Below are 16,380 nucleotides of genomic sequence, written 5' to 3'. Positions count from 1 at the left end.
AGCATTGTTATTCGGGAGACAGTCCATCTCCATCAGTAATTGTTTGGACTCAGCGGTTTTCACCAGGAGTCACAAGCAGAAAAAATGTGAGTGAGGATGTAGATTGACTTACGACATTGGGTAAGAGAGCCGTTGGACTGTTTGTAGCAACTGATTAGCTGAAGAGAACACTTTGCTAGGTGGGAACTTGTAAATTGTTGGGGTTTTTTTCATTTTCATAGCAAAAAAAAAAATAGGTACAAGTGCAGTTTAGTAGAAATATTGGTAAGTGGGGTGATCTGTGTGGGAGTTTGTTAGTTCTCATATTGATCTAAACGTGTGCATAAACAAAAAAACGCTCATGTTGTAGTAGTGCAGCTTCTTTGCCTGTATCCGCCTAAAGTAAAGCAGTGCTGGAGGAATCGGATGCAGATGGATGTAATTTTCAAACTTGTTCTGTTACTCGGCCAGTTTTTCCTCTGTTGTCGGATATTGTTTCCTTCCCAGACAGGATGTATGAAGTAGCTCTTAGTATGAACTGTCCTCTGGATACTAGAGGTTTACTGTGGTTGAGTACACGAGTTACGCTCCCTGCTAGCAGATCGCTTTCTTGTCGTGAGTATGCAAGGGTGCCGCTTTCAGACTAGAAACACAACAGAGTTGTTTCTCAAACCGGTGCATTCTCATGTGAGCACCATACATTAGATAGGTCTCACTATGGAGAAACTGTTTTGGTGACATAGTAAAGTATCTCTTCTGCTAATTTCTTTTTCCAAAATGTCTGGTAGTCAAATGTGTAAGGCTGACAAAGATTATCTACTCGCACCCACCCTTCTCCCACAGAGGGAAGAAATCTAAAAAAACAAAGTGAATGCCACAGTTCACGCACCTTAACAACAGCAAAAGCCAGTCGTTGAAGGATTGGATGTGAACTTATAGGATTAAAATCTGGTTTTAAAATAATGGGGGGGGGGGGTCAGTCTTCATACTTAAGAGTATGTTGACTTTAACAGCAGTTTACAAGTATACCACAATCCTAACACTCCTCTTTATTACTAAGGTTGGTGGGTATTAAAAATTATTTTCCCCAACATTTTAGCACATTAACATCATGGTGTTCCTACGCTTATCTGAAAGTCAGCAATTTTCTAAATTTAAAAAAAAGGAAGCTGTAAAGCTTCCTGAGGTTGACTTTCTCTTTCTAATGCTGCATCCAAGAAATTTGAGGACTCTTACCCTCTTGGCATATTGTGCTAAGTTTCTTGCTGATCCAGTTGTGCTGCCTTCATTTACGCTGGTTATTATATTCCTGCAAGGGGCTGTCATACTGTGAAGAGGCATTTGTAAAGCAAGGTACCATTCTCTGTTACTGAGACTGGAAGGATTAATACCTAATAGAATCTGAACCCTTCTGAAACTTTCAGTACTAGAGAATTTATCTAATGTAGTAAAATCCATATCACTGCATTACCACAAGAGAGACCTTAAGTTAAGCTTTTAAAAACCCACTCTAGAGTAAGTTTATCCGTTAGGGAAGTTCTCTTGAGCACTGCTGGCTTAATTTGTACCTGTTCAATCAGTGAAATTTGTAGGGTCACTGAGTTTCTAGTCTGTGGCAATTTATGTCTTGGTGTTAAATCATTATTCTTCTCAAACGTTGGGGACTGATTATAAAGAAAATCATCTTTGTAGTGATATGAAAAAGCAGTTACCCTGTACAATTGTCACTACTTACTCGACTTGCTCATCCGAGCCTCATTGTCTTACTTGTAGATACCTTTAAAATGCCACAGATGGCGGGAAGTAGTACTTACTGACTTAGAATAATGCTTCCTAGTGACTCCATGATATTTAAATCATGTGTGTGCTACTATTTCTGCTCCTCTGACAATAACTTTCATTCCCTCTTGAGCAGTGCTGAGAGCTGCAAGTGAATAAGGACAGACTTCAGTCATGACCTTTTCATAGTATGTGAGGAATGCGTAGCTCTTGCGCCTAACAATGGAATAACTGCTGGACCATAGCTGGAGGTGCCATTCGTAGTTTCTGTCCTTGCCGTGGTGGCAATGCGTGTCACCCATGTAGACCTAGCAACAGTTGTGTACCCCAGTGTACTTCATGAAGAGCATTACTGTCCCTGTGCACTGAAAAAAAAAGCGACGTGGAAGGACGCCAAGGAAGGCGTCTTCATCAAGACTACTGCACAGTCTGGAATTTGTCTGTCATAAGTGAAGTTATATGATAGACAGTACGTCACTACATCATGAAGTTATGTTGTCAATAGTGAGATGTGTTTTGCTTGTGATTATTTCAGGTCATTAGAAGAGTTTCCTCTGCTATGTGTGAATAAGGGTATTATTGGCTGATCCGCTATTTGAAAAGTGTTACTATTGCCAAGCTGTTTTGCAGTCCTGAAATTTCTGCTTTTCCATTTCTAAAGCTTTTCTTAGTCACAGGTCCTCTGTTCCTACTTAGCAATTAAAATGAAAGTTGCAAGTATGAGAAATGCACCAAGGAGACGTGCCTCTCCGAGGTGGAGCAGATCAACAGCAAAATAAGGGAGTTGCCCAAGGATCTTACACTGACAATTAAACTAAGAGAGGGATACAAGAGTCATGCCCCGATTTATGTGGATTAAGCTTACTTTGTAGTGATAATTACATACTCTTCTGAATAAAATTTTAATATCAGATGTGAAACATCGGCTACCCTGATGTATAAAAGAACGTTCTACAGTTGCCTAGAAAACATGACTTTCATGATTATTATATACATTTTGGACTGGATTTACTAGTTTGCCTTACAGGAAGCCTCAGATAAACAAGTTTATCTGGTTCTGGTGATAGAGAGAGAGAAAAGCAAGGCAGGGAGTCAGCAATAAGCCTTGCTTGTCTTCCATTGCGAGTTCAGTCCAATGCCAAAAGCTGATTTCTTTCCACCTTCCAGGAAGGAAAGCAAGCACTTCTCGAGTAAAATAAACACTGCTTGCCCTGGAGGTGCTAGCCAAGATTCTCAATATGTCGCATTCTTCTGTCTTCCAGACGTGGGAATACAAGACTGATCTAAGGCTTTGGAAGGAGAAATGCTAACATCTCATCTACAGTGAGTGTGAGCGCATCACTGCGTGCTCAAATAAAAGGCCAACAGTGCCCTGTACTTCTGGGAGTGTCCTCATGTTCTTTGTGTTTTCTCACAAGTTTGAGCTAGTTTCTGTTCCTTTACTTAGGAGATTTGAGCTTGAGCAGCAAGCTATCAGTTTGGAGAGGAGGTGCAATTTTAAAGAAATTTTCTTGATATAGTTTGAGGATTGGCCCCGGAGCACGGGACTGTTTTGCTGACATTTCATCCTGTCTACCTACAGGAGAGAAAAAGAGGAGAACATGGAAGGAAGAGTGTGAGTGGAAGAAGCTAATCTCTTCCACAGCTGGGGGGAGGAAGTTTTTGGGTGGTAATACTAATCTCTGCTGACCTCTCCAAAATGAAGGAGGAAGGAACAGTGCTTTTACTAAGACAATATTATTATCAGGTAGCTGATTGAATGAAAAGCACCACGGAAGTGTGTTTCTTCGCAAAATCTTCGATTCACACGATTTTTGGCAGCTATTTAGAGGCTTAAAAAAAAGAGGGGCAGAGACAGGCTTTGCATCTTGTGGGGCTTTTTGTCCCCTCTTTGTATCTACGGAAGTGAAAAAAGTGGTCATGGCAGAAGGGTTTGTTTCCTTATCCTTCAAGACAATAAACGAAAATAATGTGCAGTAATTAACTTGAGAGCAGGATTCTAAAAAAAAAAAAAAAATTCTGTCAACGCAGTTGACTTGATTAGCTTGTATCTTTAACTTGATTGCGTGCTTGACTTGAATATTTGCAAATAATGCCTTATTCTGTGGACAGTCTATGCAAATTGGACCTGCAGCTATAGGAAACCACATTTTATGTGCACACATCTAAGTATGTGCGTATTTGAAAATAAGGTTTCAAAGACTACTGAAGCGCAAGCTTTCTACTTGGCTCCAGGGTTCCGCACTTAAGCATAGTTTCAGCAACAGTATTATTGGGGATGAACTAATTGATAGATGCATTCCAGGTCTTCTTCAGGGGTGTAAGATGTGGGTCAATGTAAATAAATAGGATAGATGCCAGCATTCTGAAATTACAGGGCACGGTAATGACTCCAGATGCTTAGGTTCTGAAATGGGAGAGGCCAGACTTTCAAAACTGTTCAGGTTTCACTGGGATTTGTGTGTATTGAGTGCTTTTAGAAAGCACTTCGCACTCAGTGAGGGCTGAATAAAAGTGTCAATGTTTTATTTTTAGGCAGCTAATCATGGCTTTAGAAAGGTGAATTTTAAGAGGTTCTTTCGGACAGAATTGCCTTGTTAAATGTGCTTCTGCTTTTAGGCATTTGTATCTACAGAGGAGAGGCCGAGAAAGGGCTCTTTGCTTATCCGCTAAGAGAAAAGTGCTCCTTGGAGATTGCCACTTCTTGCCTAAGTATACCTGTGGAGCAAAGGGGCAATAATGCTCATATTCAGGACAGATAAAGTCAGCTAGCAGTGTTTTATGTGGGAGAAAGAAGGTGGATTTTTTCACCACAGAAAATATTTTGGATGTATATAGGGCCTTCTTGCTATCTCTTTTCTTTGTTTTAAATGTTGTCGAAGGATAAAAGCGAATACCAGAGTATTTAATGTGATTATCTAGAAACTCTAACAATGTTTTTATATTCTAGATTTTTTCCCACTGCTTCTAGCACGTCTTAAAAAACCTACAGAGTGTGTGACTAAAGCAGCTGCTCTCCATGTTTCTTGGTGGTGGATTCTGATGAGATATCCAATAAGTATGAGTGACTGCAGGCATCTTAGTTAGCTGATGTTGTTAAAGCACAGCTTTTGACCTAAAGTTTTGGTTCTGAAGTTACAACATGGGGGAAAATGCTGATGCAGAAGGTAAGGAATATGTGTTACTAAAACCAAAACACAAAGTTGTCAAGCAGCGGTTAAGTTGAAGCAGTTTAGCCTTTTGACTTTCAGTCTGGTTTTTAGGAACTGTTTGACAAAATTACTGATATTATAGTTTTGATTAAACACAGCTGTAGCAATAGCTTCTTAATATTTCAGCTGGCAACAGTTCAGTAAAATCTGGAAAGAATAGGCCATTAAACTTTCCCTAAATCTCAGTTGCTGTTGGAGACTTTCAAATTTAAAATGCATAAGGAAAAAAGTTGGTGGTTGGGGGAAATGAGAATTTTGAGCATTTAACTTCCGTGTTGCATACATAAATAATTAAAAAGCGAGGTGTTCTGAAAACTTTGCAAGTTGTAGGGGGAAAAAAAGAAGTATATACCTTGCAAATAGCCTTTTTGACAGTATTACTTGGTGTGAAGGGCTGCTCCTGTTGTGCTTTTTCCTCTTACCTTGGACTGAGAAAGTGTCGGGCTGCCTCACGGGCCGTGTTGGCACTGCCTGGATGTTCCGTAGTGGTGTGCTTTTAACGCTGGTTGTTGGGACTGTAGACTGGAGGGGCGAGGAGGTTACTGAGCTTGCTTTACAGGGAAGAGACAGAACTACCCATCCCACTCATCGGGGAGTGTAGAAGCTGTCTGCCTTAGCGGGAGGAGCTGGCAGTTGGTCCTCATGAGGTAAACAGGCTTTTTAAAGGAAGTGTTTGAGATGTGGGAGAGGCCTTTGGCTTAAGCAGCATTCTTTCTTGGAACTGTGCTGCCTGTATGGCTTAGGGCTGAATGGCGTGGAGGGTGAGAAATTGCACTCAGGGCTTGTTGATACAAATGATTTACACCTGAATTTACTCTCTTGTCCTGGAGCGAAAAAGGAGCTGCCTCCACATGACGCAACTCCTTTCCTGTGGAAATTGTACTGCTGGATGGCTAGGAGGAAATTCTGTCCCAGAGCAAGCAACCTGAAAGTAATGTTCATGCCTGTGCTTCTCCGACGTTAACGATTTTAATTCGCCCACTGTCTTCCTACATTGTGTTGTCCTCTCTGCTGTGTGGATGTCCCTTTTTGGATGTTCTGTGGCTATGATCTTGTATGGTTTTCGGGTGTATGGGGAATCCACGCCTTCGTAGTTCATGCTGAGTTCACACCACCTAGCCCTTTGACGTGCCTCCTGATCACGGCTGCAGCTGGACTTCGCCACCGGTGAAGCAAGGTGCAGAAACAGGATGCGCTTAGCTTTGTAAGCCTCCCGATCCCACCTCCAGCTAAGTGTCGGTGTGGCTTCCCAGTAAGGCGCCACGTAATGCTGGCCCAAGGAAAAAGGAAGTGAACTCATCCATAGAAGGTGAACCTTTCAACGTCCTTTAACCTGTCCATTTTTATTACAAGGAGTGAAAGGAACAGGGCACAGGATGCCGGCACAACGGATCTTGCTTACCTTAAATGAAGAGGAGACGGGGAGAGGACTCGTTGCAAGAAAGTGGCCTGACAGGAACCTAACTAAGTGTCCATTGAGAACTCTGCCAGTGACACTAGATTTCTGTGCCAGTCAAGTTGATACCCTGGAAAACACAGGGACTGCCAGAAGCATCTTTGGAAGTTTGAAGCAGACTAGTTTGTACTGTTAGTACGAGAGAAAAGTCATCATTTTACTTGCAGTTTTGTGTTCTGTCATTTTAGGCCAATGCTATTCTGCTTTCCTGAGATCCACTCACCGTCTCTCCTTGGATTAGCCCCTCTTTGCTCAACTGAAATCAGCTAAAAGTTTACCCTTAACGGAGGTAACTCATCTTTACTCTGTCTTCTCTTTCCTGCATTTTAAGAGGTTGCTGTTCTTAGTCTGTTGTCCCCTGTCGCTATCACCCAGCTTCCTTTCTCTGAGTTCTTAGCTGTAGCAGCTTAAACACACATTTTAAGTGGCAATTCATTTTAAGTGGAAAATGAACGTTATACAACTATGTAGCCATGGACGTAACTGGAATTAGAGGGCTAAGATGTGAAGATAGGCAGTCCATATAGTTTTGATACAGTATTCTACAAAAGCTGTATGTGTTTTTCTCTTACATAAATTACTTGATACTGTCATTATGTTGCAATTTACCAAAATGTTCAGGCATTATACAAACCCGAAAGCTTTTGTATGTGTCGAGCACTGAAGACTTCAGCTTCTGTATTCACAAAGGATCAGATACTACAGAAGGCTCCCAGAATCTCAGGAGACAGCAAATACAGAAGAATTGTGCATTGCAAACATTGTCGTTCCTACAAATTTCTCCTTCCTCCTTGTGAAAAACATCCGTCGCAAACAAACTGGTGGGGAAGAAGTGTGTTTTGAGCCAGGCGCTTTCACCGTCAGCTTCATCGTGTTAAATTCATGGTGCCTGGCTGCTAACAGGTGGACTGTCCAGACGGAGAGCTCGGGCCATGCATTTGCCCGTAAACACTTCACCCCGACTTCAGTCAGTTCCTCGGTGACAGAGAACCATTTCGTGGAAGCTGCTTTCATCTTCATAACCTGCACGTTGGCCTGCTCTTTGCTGTGACGGACAAGCGCTGCAGCTTCAAGATAGTTTTGAGGAAGAAAGGTTACAGGAAAAGTTACCAAAACAAAGTTACCAAGAAGTTACTGAAACAGATACGCTTTAATGAGAGTCCTACTCAAATCCCACATCGTGCCATTTTGCATGTGGCTGTGTTTGTAATGATTGATGCTTTCTTGTATTCCACTTGGGCTTTCAAAACCAATTTGAAATGGTTTGGGTTTGGTGTGTTGTGATGTTTATTTGTCAAGCTACTGCTCTCTGTAAATATACAAGCAGATCTCGTTGCTTACACTGCAGCAGCTGAGGCCTGCGTGGTGGGTGGATGTTCACACACTTCTTACTGTGATCAAGAAATTGTTTTCTGTAGGATCCTGTTACTGTTGATGTGATATGCCTGGGAGTTTGAGCAGACGTGCTTAACGGTCTTCGTAGTGATGTTAAATAGGGAATTGGCTTATATTTGCTACAGAACAGTCCATGCTATTATTTAATCCCAGCCGAAAGGAATCAGGATTTTGCAGGATGGGGAAAAGGGGAGTGGCAGAGAAGGATTTTTGGGGGGATTTTTGTTGGTGTTATGCTCAGCATACTTCCTTTAGAATATTTAGCACAAAAAGCTTTCATTTGCAGATCATCTATGTTTAGTCCCTAGGAGAAGACGAGATCTTTTAGGCTGAATAATCCAGTTCGATTCTACACGTACATATTGAAATTTGAGACAGTGCCATGAAATCACAAAATTCCCTGTTACGGAAGATAGACCAGACACTCTGTGCCAGGTGTATGTGAATCTCATACTGACTAGTAACATGTTTATCTCTGGCTTTCCATCCGTTTACTGCATGTCCGTGTTGGTCCCTAGCTTTCCATTTTGAATGGTGTGTTTATTTTTCCTCTTCGGGAATTCAGAGTTCATCTTTCTTTTAAATGTGGTCTGGATCTGTTTTCCCTTCCATTATCTTTTGATGATGACTTTTGAACATTAACTGTTGAAAATATATGTGGCTTAGTAAATATACAGAATAATTGAATACTAAAAACTGGCAAGCTATAAGGAAAAATAAGCTGTCTGTGATGAAAAGCAGCCAACTATATGTAATTTTTTAATAGCGTAGTATAGAATTCTAGCTGAAAAGGCTCTGGGTAATACTTCAGCAGGTATCTTCAAAGCCAATGTTTTTCAGCTAGAAACGGCAGGATATTCAGCCTTTTATATTGCTGTTATATGGGCATGAGCCTGGTTATCTGGAAGTAAAAAAGCATGGAAGGTGTGAAACGGCCTAGACGGTTGGGAAACTAAATACAGCTACTCAGCCTGTGCTCCTTGCAAATTGTTAGATTGATATCCACGAGCGTACATCTGAGCCAGGATTGTATGCTGATGGGGAGGCTCCGGCTAGTTGGTTGGAAGGGAGGGGGAGGAACCTCCGGCAGTACCGCTGGGTCATCTAAAGCTGTTGACACCAGTTACTGATCTGGGGACAATAGGCATTGCTTGTGGAGCTGTCTTTTCCATTTCCAGCAGCTACTTTGGAGCCTTTGAGACCTAACAAACTCGTCACTGATGATTGACGATATACCTTAGGCTCTTACTGCAGCTCATTGCCTCAAGATTTTATTCTTTGGGCTTTGGAGAGAAGCGACTGCAGCTGCATCTCAGTCAGAAATATAAATTGGCGTGAGTGCTCAATCTGAGAGCATTTAGTGTCCATAGAAAACGGAAGTAATTAAACAGACGCATGATTTATTTGCTCCTGAGCTTACCAAAATGATGAAGCTTCGACTTTGCCAGAATATTTAGGGATACGTTCTTCAGTTTTCAAAATGGTTTTGGTTTTGGACAACTGAGTATCATATTGTGGTACGGTGAAAATGGTTTAACTCTTCAAAAAAATATCAAGGCCTGACCTCTTTTAGCTGGGGAAGGAGGTCTTGATTTGTTTTCTGGGGATGTAATACGTAGAGCACTGCTAACAGTTTTACTTTGTTTTCCTAAATAGTATGAAAAAGCTGAACGAAGGGAATAACTATCAGTTCCACAGCTAGCTTGCTTGCTTGCATGTTTGCAAGCAGTGCTGCTTATTATTTGGTCATGCGATAATATAAACAGCTCTGCAAAAATGTATCGGAAGAAGAGCTTCCTTTCCTAACAGCAGCTTCACTGACTTAAACCTGTCAAAATAATGTTAATAGCTGATTTAAGTTAATAAACCTGTAACTACTAATCATTCTGTCATTTTTTTAAACAGAGCAAACTCTTGCCCATAGCATAGGGACTAATGCCAGCTTGTTGAGTGTATTGATTTAGTAGCCTACAGTATTAATATGGATCAATGTTGTCTTAACCCAAGTTTTTCTTCTTCATAATAGCAGATGCTCACAGTTCTTTATCGTTATGGTGAATGTTTTGTAGTATTTATATTTGATGGCTTCTATTAATGTTCTAGAACTTTTGTGACTGAGAGTTGAACATGGGTTATTACTACTTGAGTACTACATGCAAGGAGAAAATAACTCTTTGAATGTATTCTTAAATCAGTCTGTCTCATTTCCCAGGTAACATGCATGTGTCACTGGCAGAGGCTCTGGAGGTTCGGGGAGGGCCGTTGCAAGAAGAGGAAATATGGGCTATTTTGAATCAAAGTGCTGAGAGCCTTCAAGAACTATTCAGAAAAGGTAAGCATTTTTAAAGACTGATATATACAGAACTGGAAACATCTTGGTTATGTTTTCGTGTCATATAAGTAAACTGCCTTGTTCTTTCTTGGCTCTAAACCCACATAATAACTTGCTCGGAGGTTATCGTTGGGTAAAGTGCCTAGCTGCACCCCAGCCCAAAGGATGTTTTCAGCCATCACTTCATCTTCCGTCAGGGCCCGCAGCACATTCCATTTCATCTGGTGAAAACTTCACTTTGGGAGGAAGCTACCACAGAGTCTTTGCGTTATTTTAGACTTATTGAAATGAGACTGAAAGGTAGAAAAAGTGATCTGAGACCATTGGAGTACTTTGGTCCTGAAGGGGGCATAGAAAGGGGTGCAGTACAGTGCAGTCATGACCAGTCTGCTCTGAAGAGATTCAGTCTCAAGGGAGGCAAAGGTGAGCCACTGAAAACTTGACCAGAGGACTAGGTATCATTCCCCAGAATGCAATTAGCAAGACATACATAGCTACTGAGAGGAGTGTGGTGGCTTGTTGTACTTCAAAGGACTAGAAGTAAGTATCTCTTCTCCCCCATCCTCCCAACTTAGTAGTCTCTAAGTTAGGCATCTGCAATATTGCTAATAATCATGTGTTTTAGCACGAGGTCTAAGTATGGAACCCTTCCTCTTCCTTATGTTTTCCTTTCTTTGCTTTAAAATCTGCAAATCCTTAAGCCCCTTCCCCCCCTTTTTGGCTTTTTACTGCAATAAAAGCTTCACTCAAATACTGAACTTTGGTGACATCTTTAACCTGGCCTCAGACAGAGTCTATGTTCCCCTGATGCATCTTAGTATTTCAGCAAATTTATGGGGGTCATCTCCTTAAACCTAAACATGCATGTGTAAGCTTATTCAGTTTTATTCAGGAAAAATCAAAAACTTCCACTTTGAAAATAGCCATTGTTTTGCCACATTACTATGAAAGGAGCACATCTTCATTATTGAGGGCAAAATCTATTGTATTTTTTGCGTGCGTTTGGCTCAGAATTTAAGTTGTTTTGGGGTTGGTTTTCTTTTTTAAGATTAGGTCTGTCTTGTACATTGCACATCCTCTGAAAGTGGTGTCTGTTGGATACTTCACAAAGACTCCAAAGCAGGCAGATGTGGGCAGAAACTGCCATACGGAGTTTGATTTCTGATCAAGCTTGACTTAAATATGAAATTTTATCAACATCTCCAAAATATTTTTTGGTAGGCAAATCATGGGTAGTTTTGGTATCCCATACAAATTTCCTCTTTACCAGTGAGCTCACAGCCCATGCGTGGCAAGAAGCGTTCCCTATTGGGAATGCTGAGTTTATTGTTGCAATTTGACCGACTGTCCTGTCCCTCTGCTTATTGTATTCAAGAAAGGGAAGGGTGACATCTTCTTTCCTCTCTCTTTCTCTCTTTGTTGTCTCTCAGAGAAAATCAGAGGAATGATTTATTTTTTTTATAAGAGGGCAGGTTGTTGAGACCAAGTGAGACCTTGAATAAAGAGAGATCTTGAACGATTAGAGGTTTACTCTTGTACACTTTACAGGAATCAACACGTTGAGCTCCATTTTGAAATCCATCTGAAAGATCACAGTAGCATGAGTGTAGTAGTGAAACCACTGAAGACATTGTCCTAGGTCTAAAATCTGTTCAAGAAGGAAGTCTCCGCTGAAAATAAGAGCTCACCCTTTCTTTGCCTAAGAGTAGTGCAGAAAAGAGTTACCGTAATTACTATGAAGGCTACATGCAAGCGTTGAGAATGAGAACAGAGTCAGCCCTCCTTCAGAGGGACGAGTGCTGAAAGATGAGAGCACAAAATGGAAATCTGCCCCAGGACTTCTGGTAGGTGCTTTTAAGGCAGGGGAATGTTTGCCAGCCAAGACCGGCTAAGGTGGCAGAAGCTTCTGGTCTTACTTCCTATCAGTGAAGACCAAAACACAAATTCAGATAAAATCAGTGCCAGAAGAATCTGTCTCTTCTTGGAGATGAAGCTGTTTTATTGAGTTGTTCTTCTGCTAGTTCAGCAAAGTATTTTCAGTTGCATGCTATTAATTAACCTGGGATATAGCCCTGTGGTAAAATGCACTTCAAGAGACACCCAAATGAAAGAGCTTTACTGTGTAGCTAAGGTTGACAAAGGCAATCTAATTCCTCCCAGCAAGATCCGGATAACCAGACAGTCTTTAATGAAGATTTGGCTTCACTAAGGAAACAATCTAGAAACCTTTTTTGGTCATCTTGAATATCAGTTTCTGTGCTGGCTAGTGAAGATGCGTTGCAGAGATGCAGGAACAGAGAACGCAGAGGTTCCTGTAGGCTTGTCTGACTCAATTTTGTTCTTTATTTGTGGAGGAGTTGTAGCAAACGGGGGATCCTAGAGAAATCCTGTTTGCCTTGGTCAAATTCCAGACCTAGCATACAGCGTGGAAGAGCTATTCTGTGGCAGAGGGTGAGGTTCCAAAATTTTTCAGGACTGACCAATTTTTCCTGGGCAGAGGGCAACGAGGCAAGCTTTTAGTTTCTGTAAGTTCACAGCATGCTCAGCTCTGCCCAGTCTCAGAGGTGCTCTTTTCTTCCTCCTTGTATAGCTCTGGAGTCCCTGAACATGTTGTTCTGTAACAAAATCGAAGCTTTGATGATCATTTTCTATAATAAGTTTCTTAAATAAAAAAGTAAAGTAAGGTATATTGTTCAACAGTCTGTAGTCCAACTGTTTTGAAATGAGGGGGATAAAAAGGCCATGGAAATCGTCAACTCTTAAATGGCCATCTGTTGGCAACCTCCCCGCACCAGCCCAGCAACCACGCACAGCTGAAGGAATTACCAGCCCAAGTAACCATTTATTTATTTATGTAATCCTGGTAGCGTTTTGGTAGTCTGTTTGAAGTTGAGAATCTTTGCTGTTACTCCATCAGCCGAGAATGTGTTCTTCAATTAATTTATTACTTAACCTAGTTTCAGGAGATTAGGGGAAAAAAGCCCAAAACAAGCTTCTGTTACAGATTTGATCACTTCTTGATTTAAACAAATTCTGCATGTCTTTTAGTGAGTCTATCTTCTTATCCATCAAAGCACTGAATAAAAGCACAGAATGAAAATCCATGTCTTAGGTGATTAATCACATATCATACCATGTCAAATTCAGACACTGATAGAGAAATGTGCGTATTTTTATGCCTGTTTGTATTTACAGTTCTAACAGGTGTTGAACTCTTCGGAAGTATTTTACAATTGATTTCAATCATTATAAGCAATGAAAGATTAGATTGAAATGCCCAGTTGCTAATCACTGATTTAGAAGTAGCTGTCTTGTCAGCATATTATAAGCTGTTAAATGGAGGAGAAGGACAATCTAGTACTCAGCTGCGGATCTGACATCAGTTGTACCGGTGATGTTGAGATTAATCTGGAGATTTGAAAAGGCCGATACCAGACCTGCCCTTCTCTTACATCTGCTTAATTAACTGCAATAACTATTTTGTTGTTGAGAGGGGTGTATCAGCTGTTTCAGACATGCTGTATCTTGTTCTCAGTACTCCGTGAGGTCAAAGGAACAGGTCTTTGAAGTGAAGTATCTCAAATGTGAGCATATAAGCGCGAGGAGCATGCTGTGCTCTTTGCTGCTGAGAATCATAAACCAGGCGTGCCTCTAATTTGGTAGGTTTAAGTGAAAAAGGTTTATCAAAACTTGAAAGTGGGAAAGACTTTGTATGTCACTTAGGCCACTCCTATGCTAAAGTGTGTATTGTGGATTCTGAAAATAGTTGGACCTTATGTTTCAAGACATGTGTTTAAAGGGAGGGGGAAGAGAAGGGGAAAAACCGAGTCTGAATATAGAAAGGCAGGTTGAGCAAAGAAAGAGAGACTTCACAAATTGACTGTCGTGCAAATTTGTATATGGGAAATGATTTATGTAAAGTGGTATCATCTGAAAGTGGATGGGAAGAAGGACAATTGTGGTTTTGGGGGACCTGTAAATCTTGTCGGCAGTCATACTATTACATCTGCTTAGCTTGGGTAAGTATAATGAAAAGAAGGAAGGCGAAGTGTGAAATGCGTTGATGGGAACTCGTGGTGGGTCCCGAGTAGTCACAGACCTAGTTGGGATGGAGGGGAAAATGGATTGTTTTGGTTGACAAGAGGGGGAAAAAAAAAAGTCCTCATTTTCCAACTACTCCTTGCTGACAGGTATGAAATGATTGGTGTTTTTTCCCTTTACCAATAACTGTTGAGGAATGATTTATTTTTTTTTTTCCCCCACCTTCTGGTAACATTTGATCTTTTGGTTGCCAAGAAGGAAAGAGATCAGGCTTTTGTGGGTTTTGGTGGTGGTTTTTTTTTTATTATTTTTATTAAAAAAAAAAAAAAACAAAAACAACCAACCTGCCCCTCCAAATGAGGCTTGGATACTACTTGTGCTCTTCCCCGAACACTCTGCTGGATATGGTCAAGGTAACAATAAAATGTAGTGTTATGCTGGCCGGGGAGCATCTCAGGAACCGCATAGGTGATCTCAGAAACTAATTGTTCACCCCGTTTCTTGCTCCAGTATTCTCAGGAAAGAGTACATTTCAGTTAGCCTCTCAGGGTTTCTCCCTGTGCTGCTGGTTTCCAGGTGGTTCAACATCACATCGGCGCTCTCTGCTCAGTCCCATCCCTCTGTGGCCAAGGGAGAGGGAGCAGAAGCGCTGCAACGCGGCTTCCCCTGCACACCAGGCGTGCGGGGACATGCTGCGCCAGCTCAAAGGAGTATAGAGACGCATCGGTGGTCATCGGTCGTGCCTCCAACCTGGCCTAAGCACAAAAATCTTCAGCTTCCTTTGCGCTAGGAGACATCGTACTTGTCTCAGTGAGGGCTACAGAGTGAAGCGAAGAGGAAGATGAGACGAGTATTGAAAACCTTGCGTATGTTTTGGGGTTGTTCTGTGCTTTTTTTAAGTTGTGTCTTTTGTGTACTGAATGAGCTGAAAAGTCCGTGGCTTCTGACCGTTTTTGCTAATGGCTGCGGCCTGAGAGAGAGGTGGGGAAAAAACAAAACTGAAGGAGCTGGAATAGTGTATGTAGTTTGGAAATTCAAAATTACCTGCCATCAATACTGTAAAATGGATCCATTTTACATTTCTACCTGAGCTTACAGTCTCTTATAGTGTGGTGGGGTTTTATTCATCTTTGCCTACTTGTATCCTGTTAAAAAAAATGCAAAGGACTGTTTTAAGTCTTTAGTTTGTTTGGCAGATGCTATGTAGCTGAAGATTATTTCAGTTTTCATTGCATTTAAAACCAGTTCACTCTCTCACTTTAAGTAAGACCACACTATTTATCTCTGTCTTGGCACTGCTTGATAAACTGTGCTCTCTCAAGTGTTTTGTTACCAAGCTGCATAGTTCTGGAGTTAACTCAGAAGGCTGGCAGCTCTAGCGCGGTTGAAAACCCACTGGATAGAAAAATTGACCAGGAGCCATATCCTGAATTCCAGTGCTTTTAGAAAGAGGGGTTTGTATCTCTTTTCTTGTCATTTCCCCTGTATTTTGGGGAGTCTGTTTCCCTTACTGCTCTAGTAAATTCTTCTGAAAGCCAAAACAGAAGATGACATGAATATTATGACTGGAAACTATTTTCTGTTGTTTTCCTATGGTCCCTGGCTATTTGATGCACTGCATCTTTGTTACTTTTTTTTTGTCCCCCATGGTACAAACACGTGAAAGGGTAAGAGTAGAGTTACTTAAAAATATTTTTCTTCAGTTAAATCTGCATAGTAGGAGCTTTGAGACAGTTATTCTGGTTTGCGATGCATGCCTTAAGGAAGGAAATGGAGAATGAGTTGTTTTATTCTCATCCTCTGTAACGGTAGATTAGATTCCCAAAGTTGTGATGTAGGCAGTATGATCTGCTATATTAGTTAAAAGCTACTAAAAGAGGAAGCTAAAAAAATGTCAACAAAATGAGCAAAATCAGCTCTTTTTCTAAACTTGCAATTAATCACATTCATTGTACGTTGCTTCAGATCATGAAGATTGTTGAGTGTGGGCCGAAGTATTTACATGGATCAGTATGTTCAGCCTCTACATCTGTAGGGGACAAATGTGTGCTCCAAAGTTTGTTTAAATTAATATTGGGAAGGCTTCAGGCTAAATGTGGGGTTTTTTAATTGTTCTTAAAACTAAATTGTGTTTACATCTCATTAACTCTTGTTTCAGAATATTAAGAGTTTATATATATTTAAAG

General features: G+C 41.0%; 1 protein-coding gene across 1 annotated transcript in view; it reads left to right on the top strand.

Moving 5' to 3' along the window:
* The first annotated feature begins 10,038 nt into the window (after positions 1–10,038).
* The window catches only part of PTPN13 (protein tyrosine phosphatase non-receptor type 13), a 97,075-nt gene continuing 90,733 nt past the window's right edge, over positions 10,039–16,380 (top strand). The window contains exons 1-2 of the mRNA XM_059827003.1: positions 10,039–10,153; positions 12,674–12,682. Of these exons, the coding sequence (XP_059682986.1) occupies positions 10,039–10,153; positions 12,674–12,682 (124 nt within the window). The remainder of the gene's footprint in view (positions 10,154–12,673; positions 12,683–16,380) is intronic.

The sequence above is a fragment of the Gavia stellata genome, chromosome 19, assembly GCF_030936135.1.
Source record: "Gavia stellata isolate bGavSte3 chromosome 19, bGavSte3.hap2, whole genome shotgun sequence".
Lineage (NCBI taxonomy): Eukaryota > Metazoa > Chordata > Aves > Gaviiformes > Gaviidae > Gavia > Gavia stellata.
Note: the sequence above shows the minus strand (reverse complement) of the source record. Positions and strands in the feature narration are given on the sequence as shown.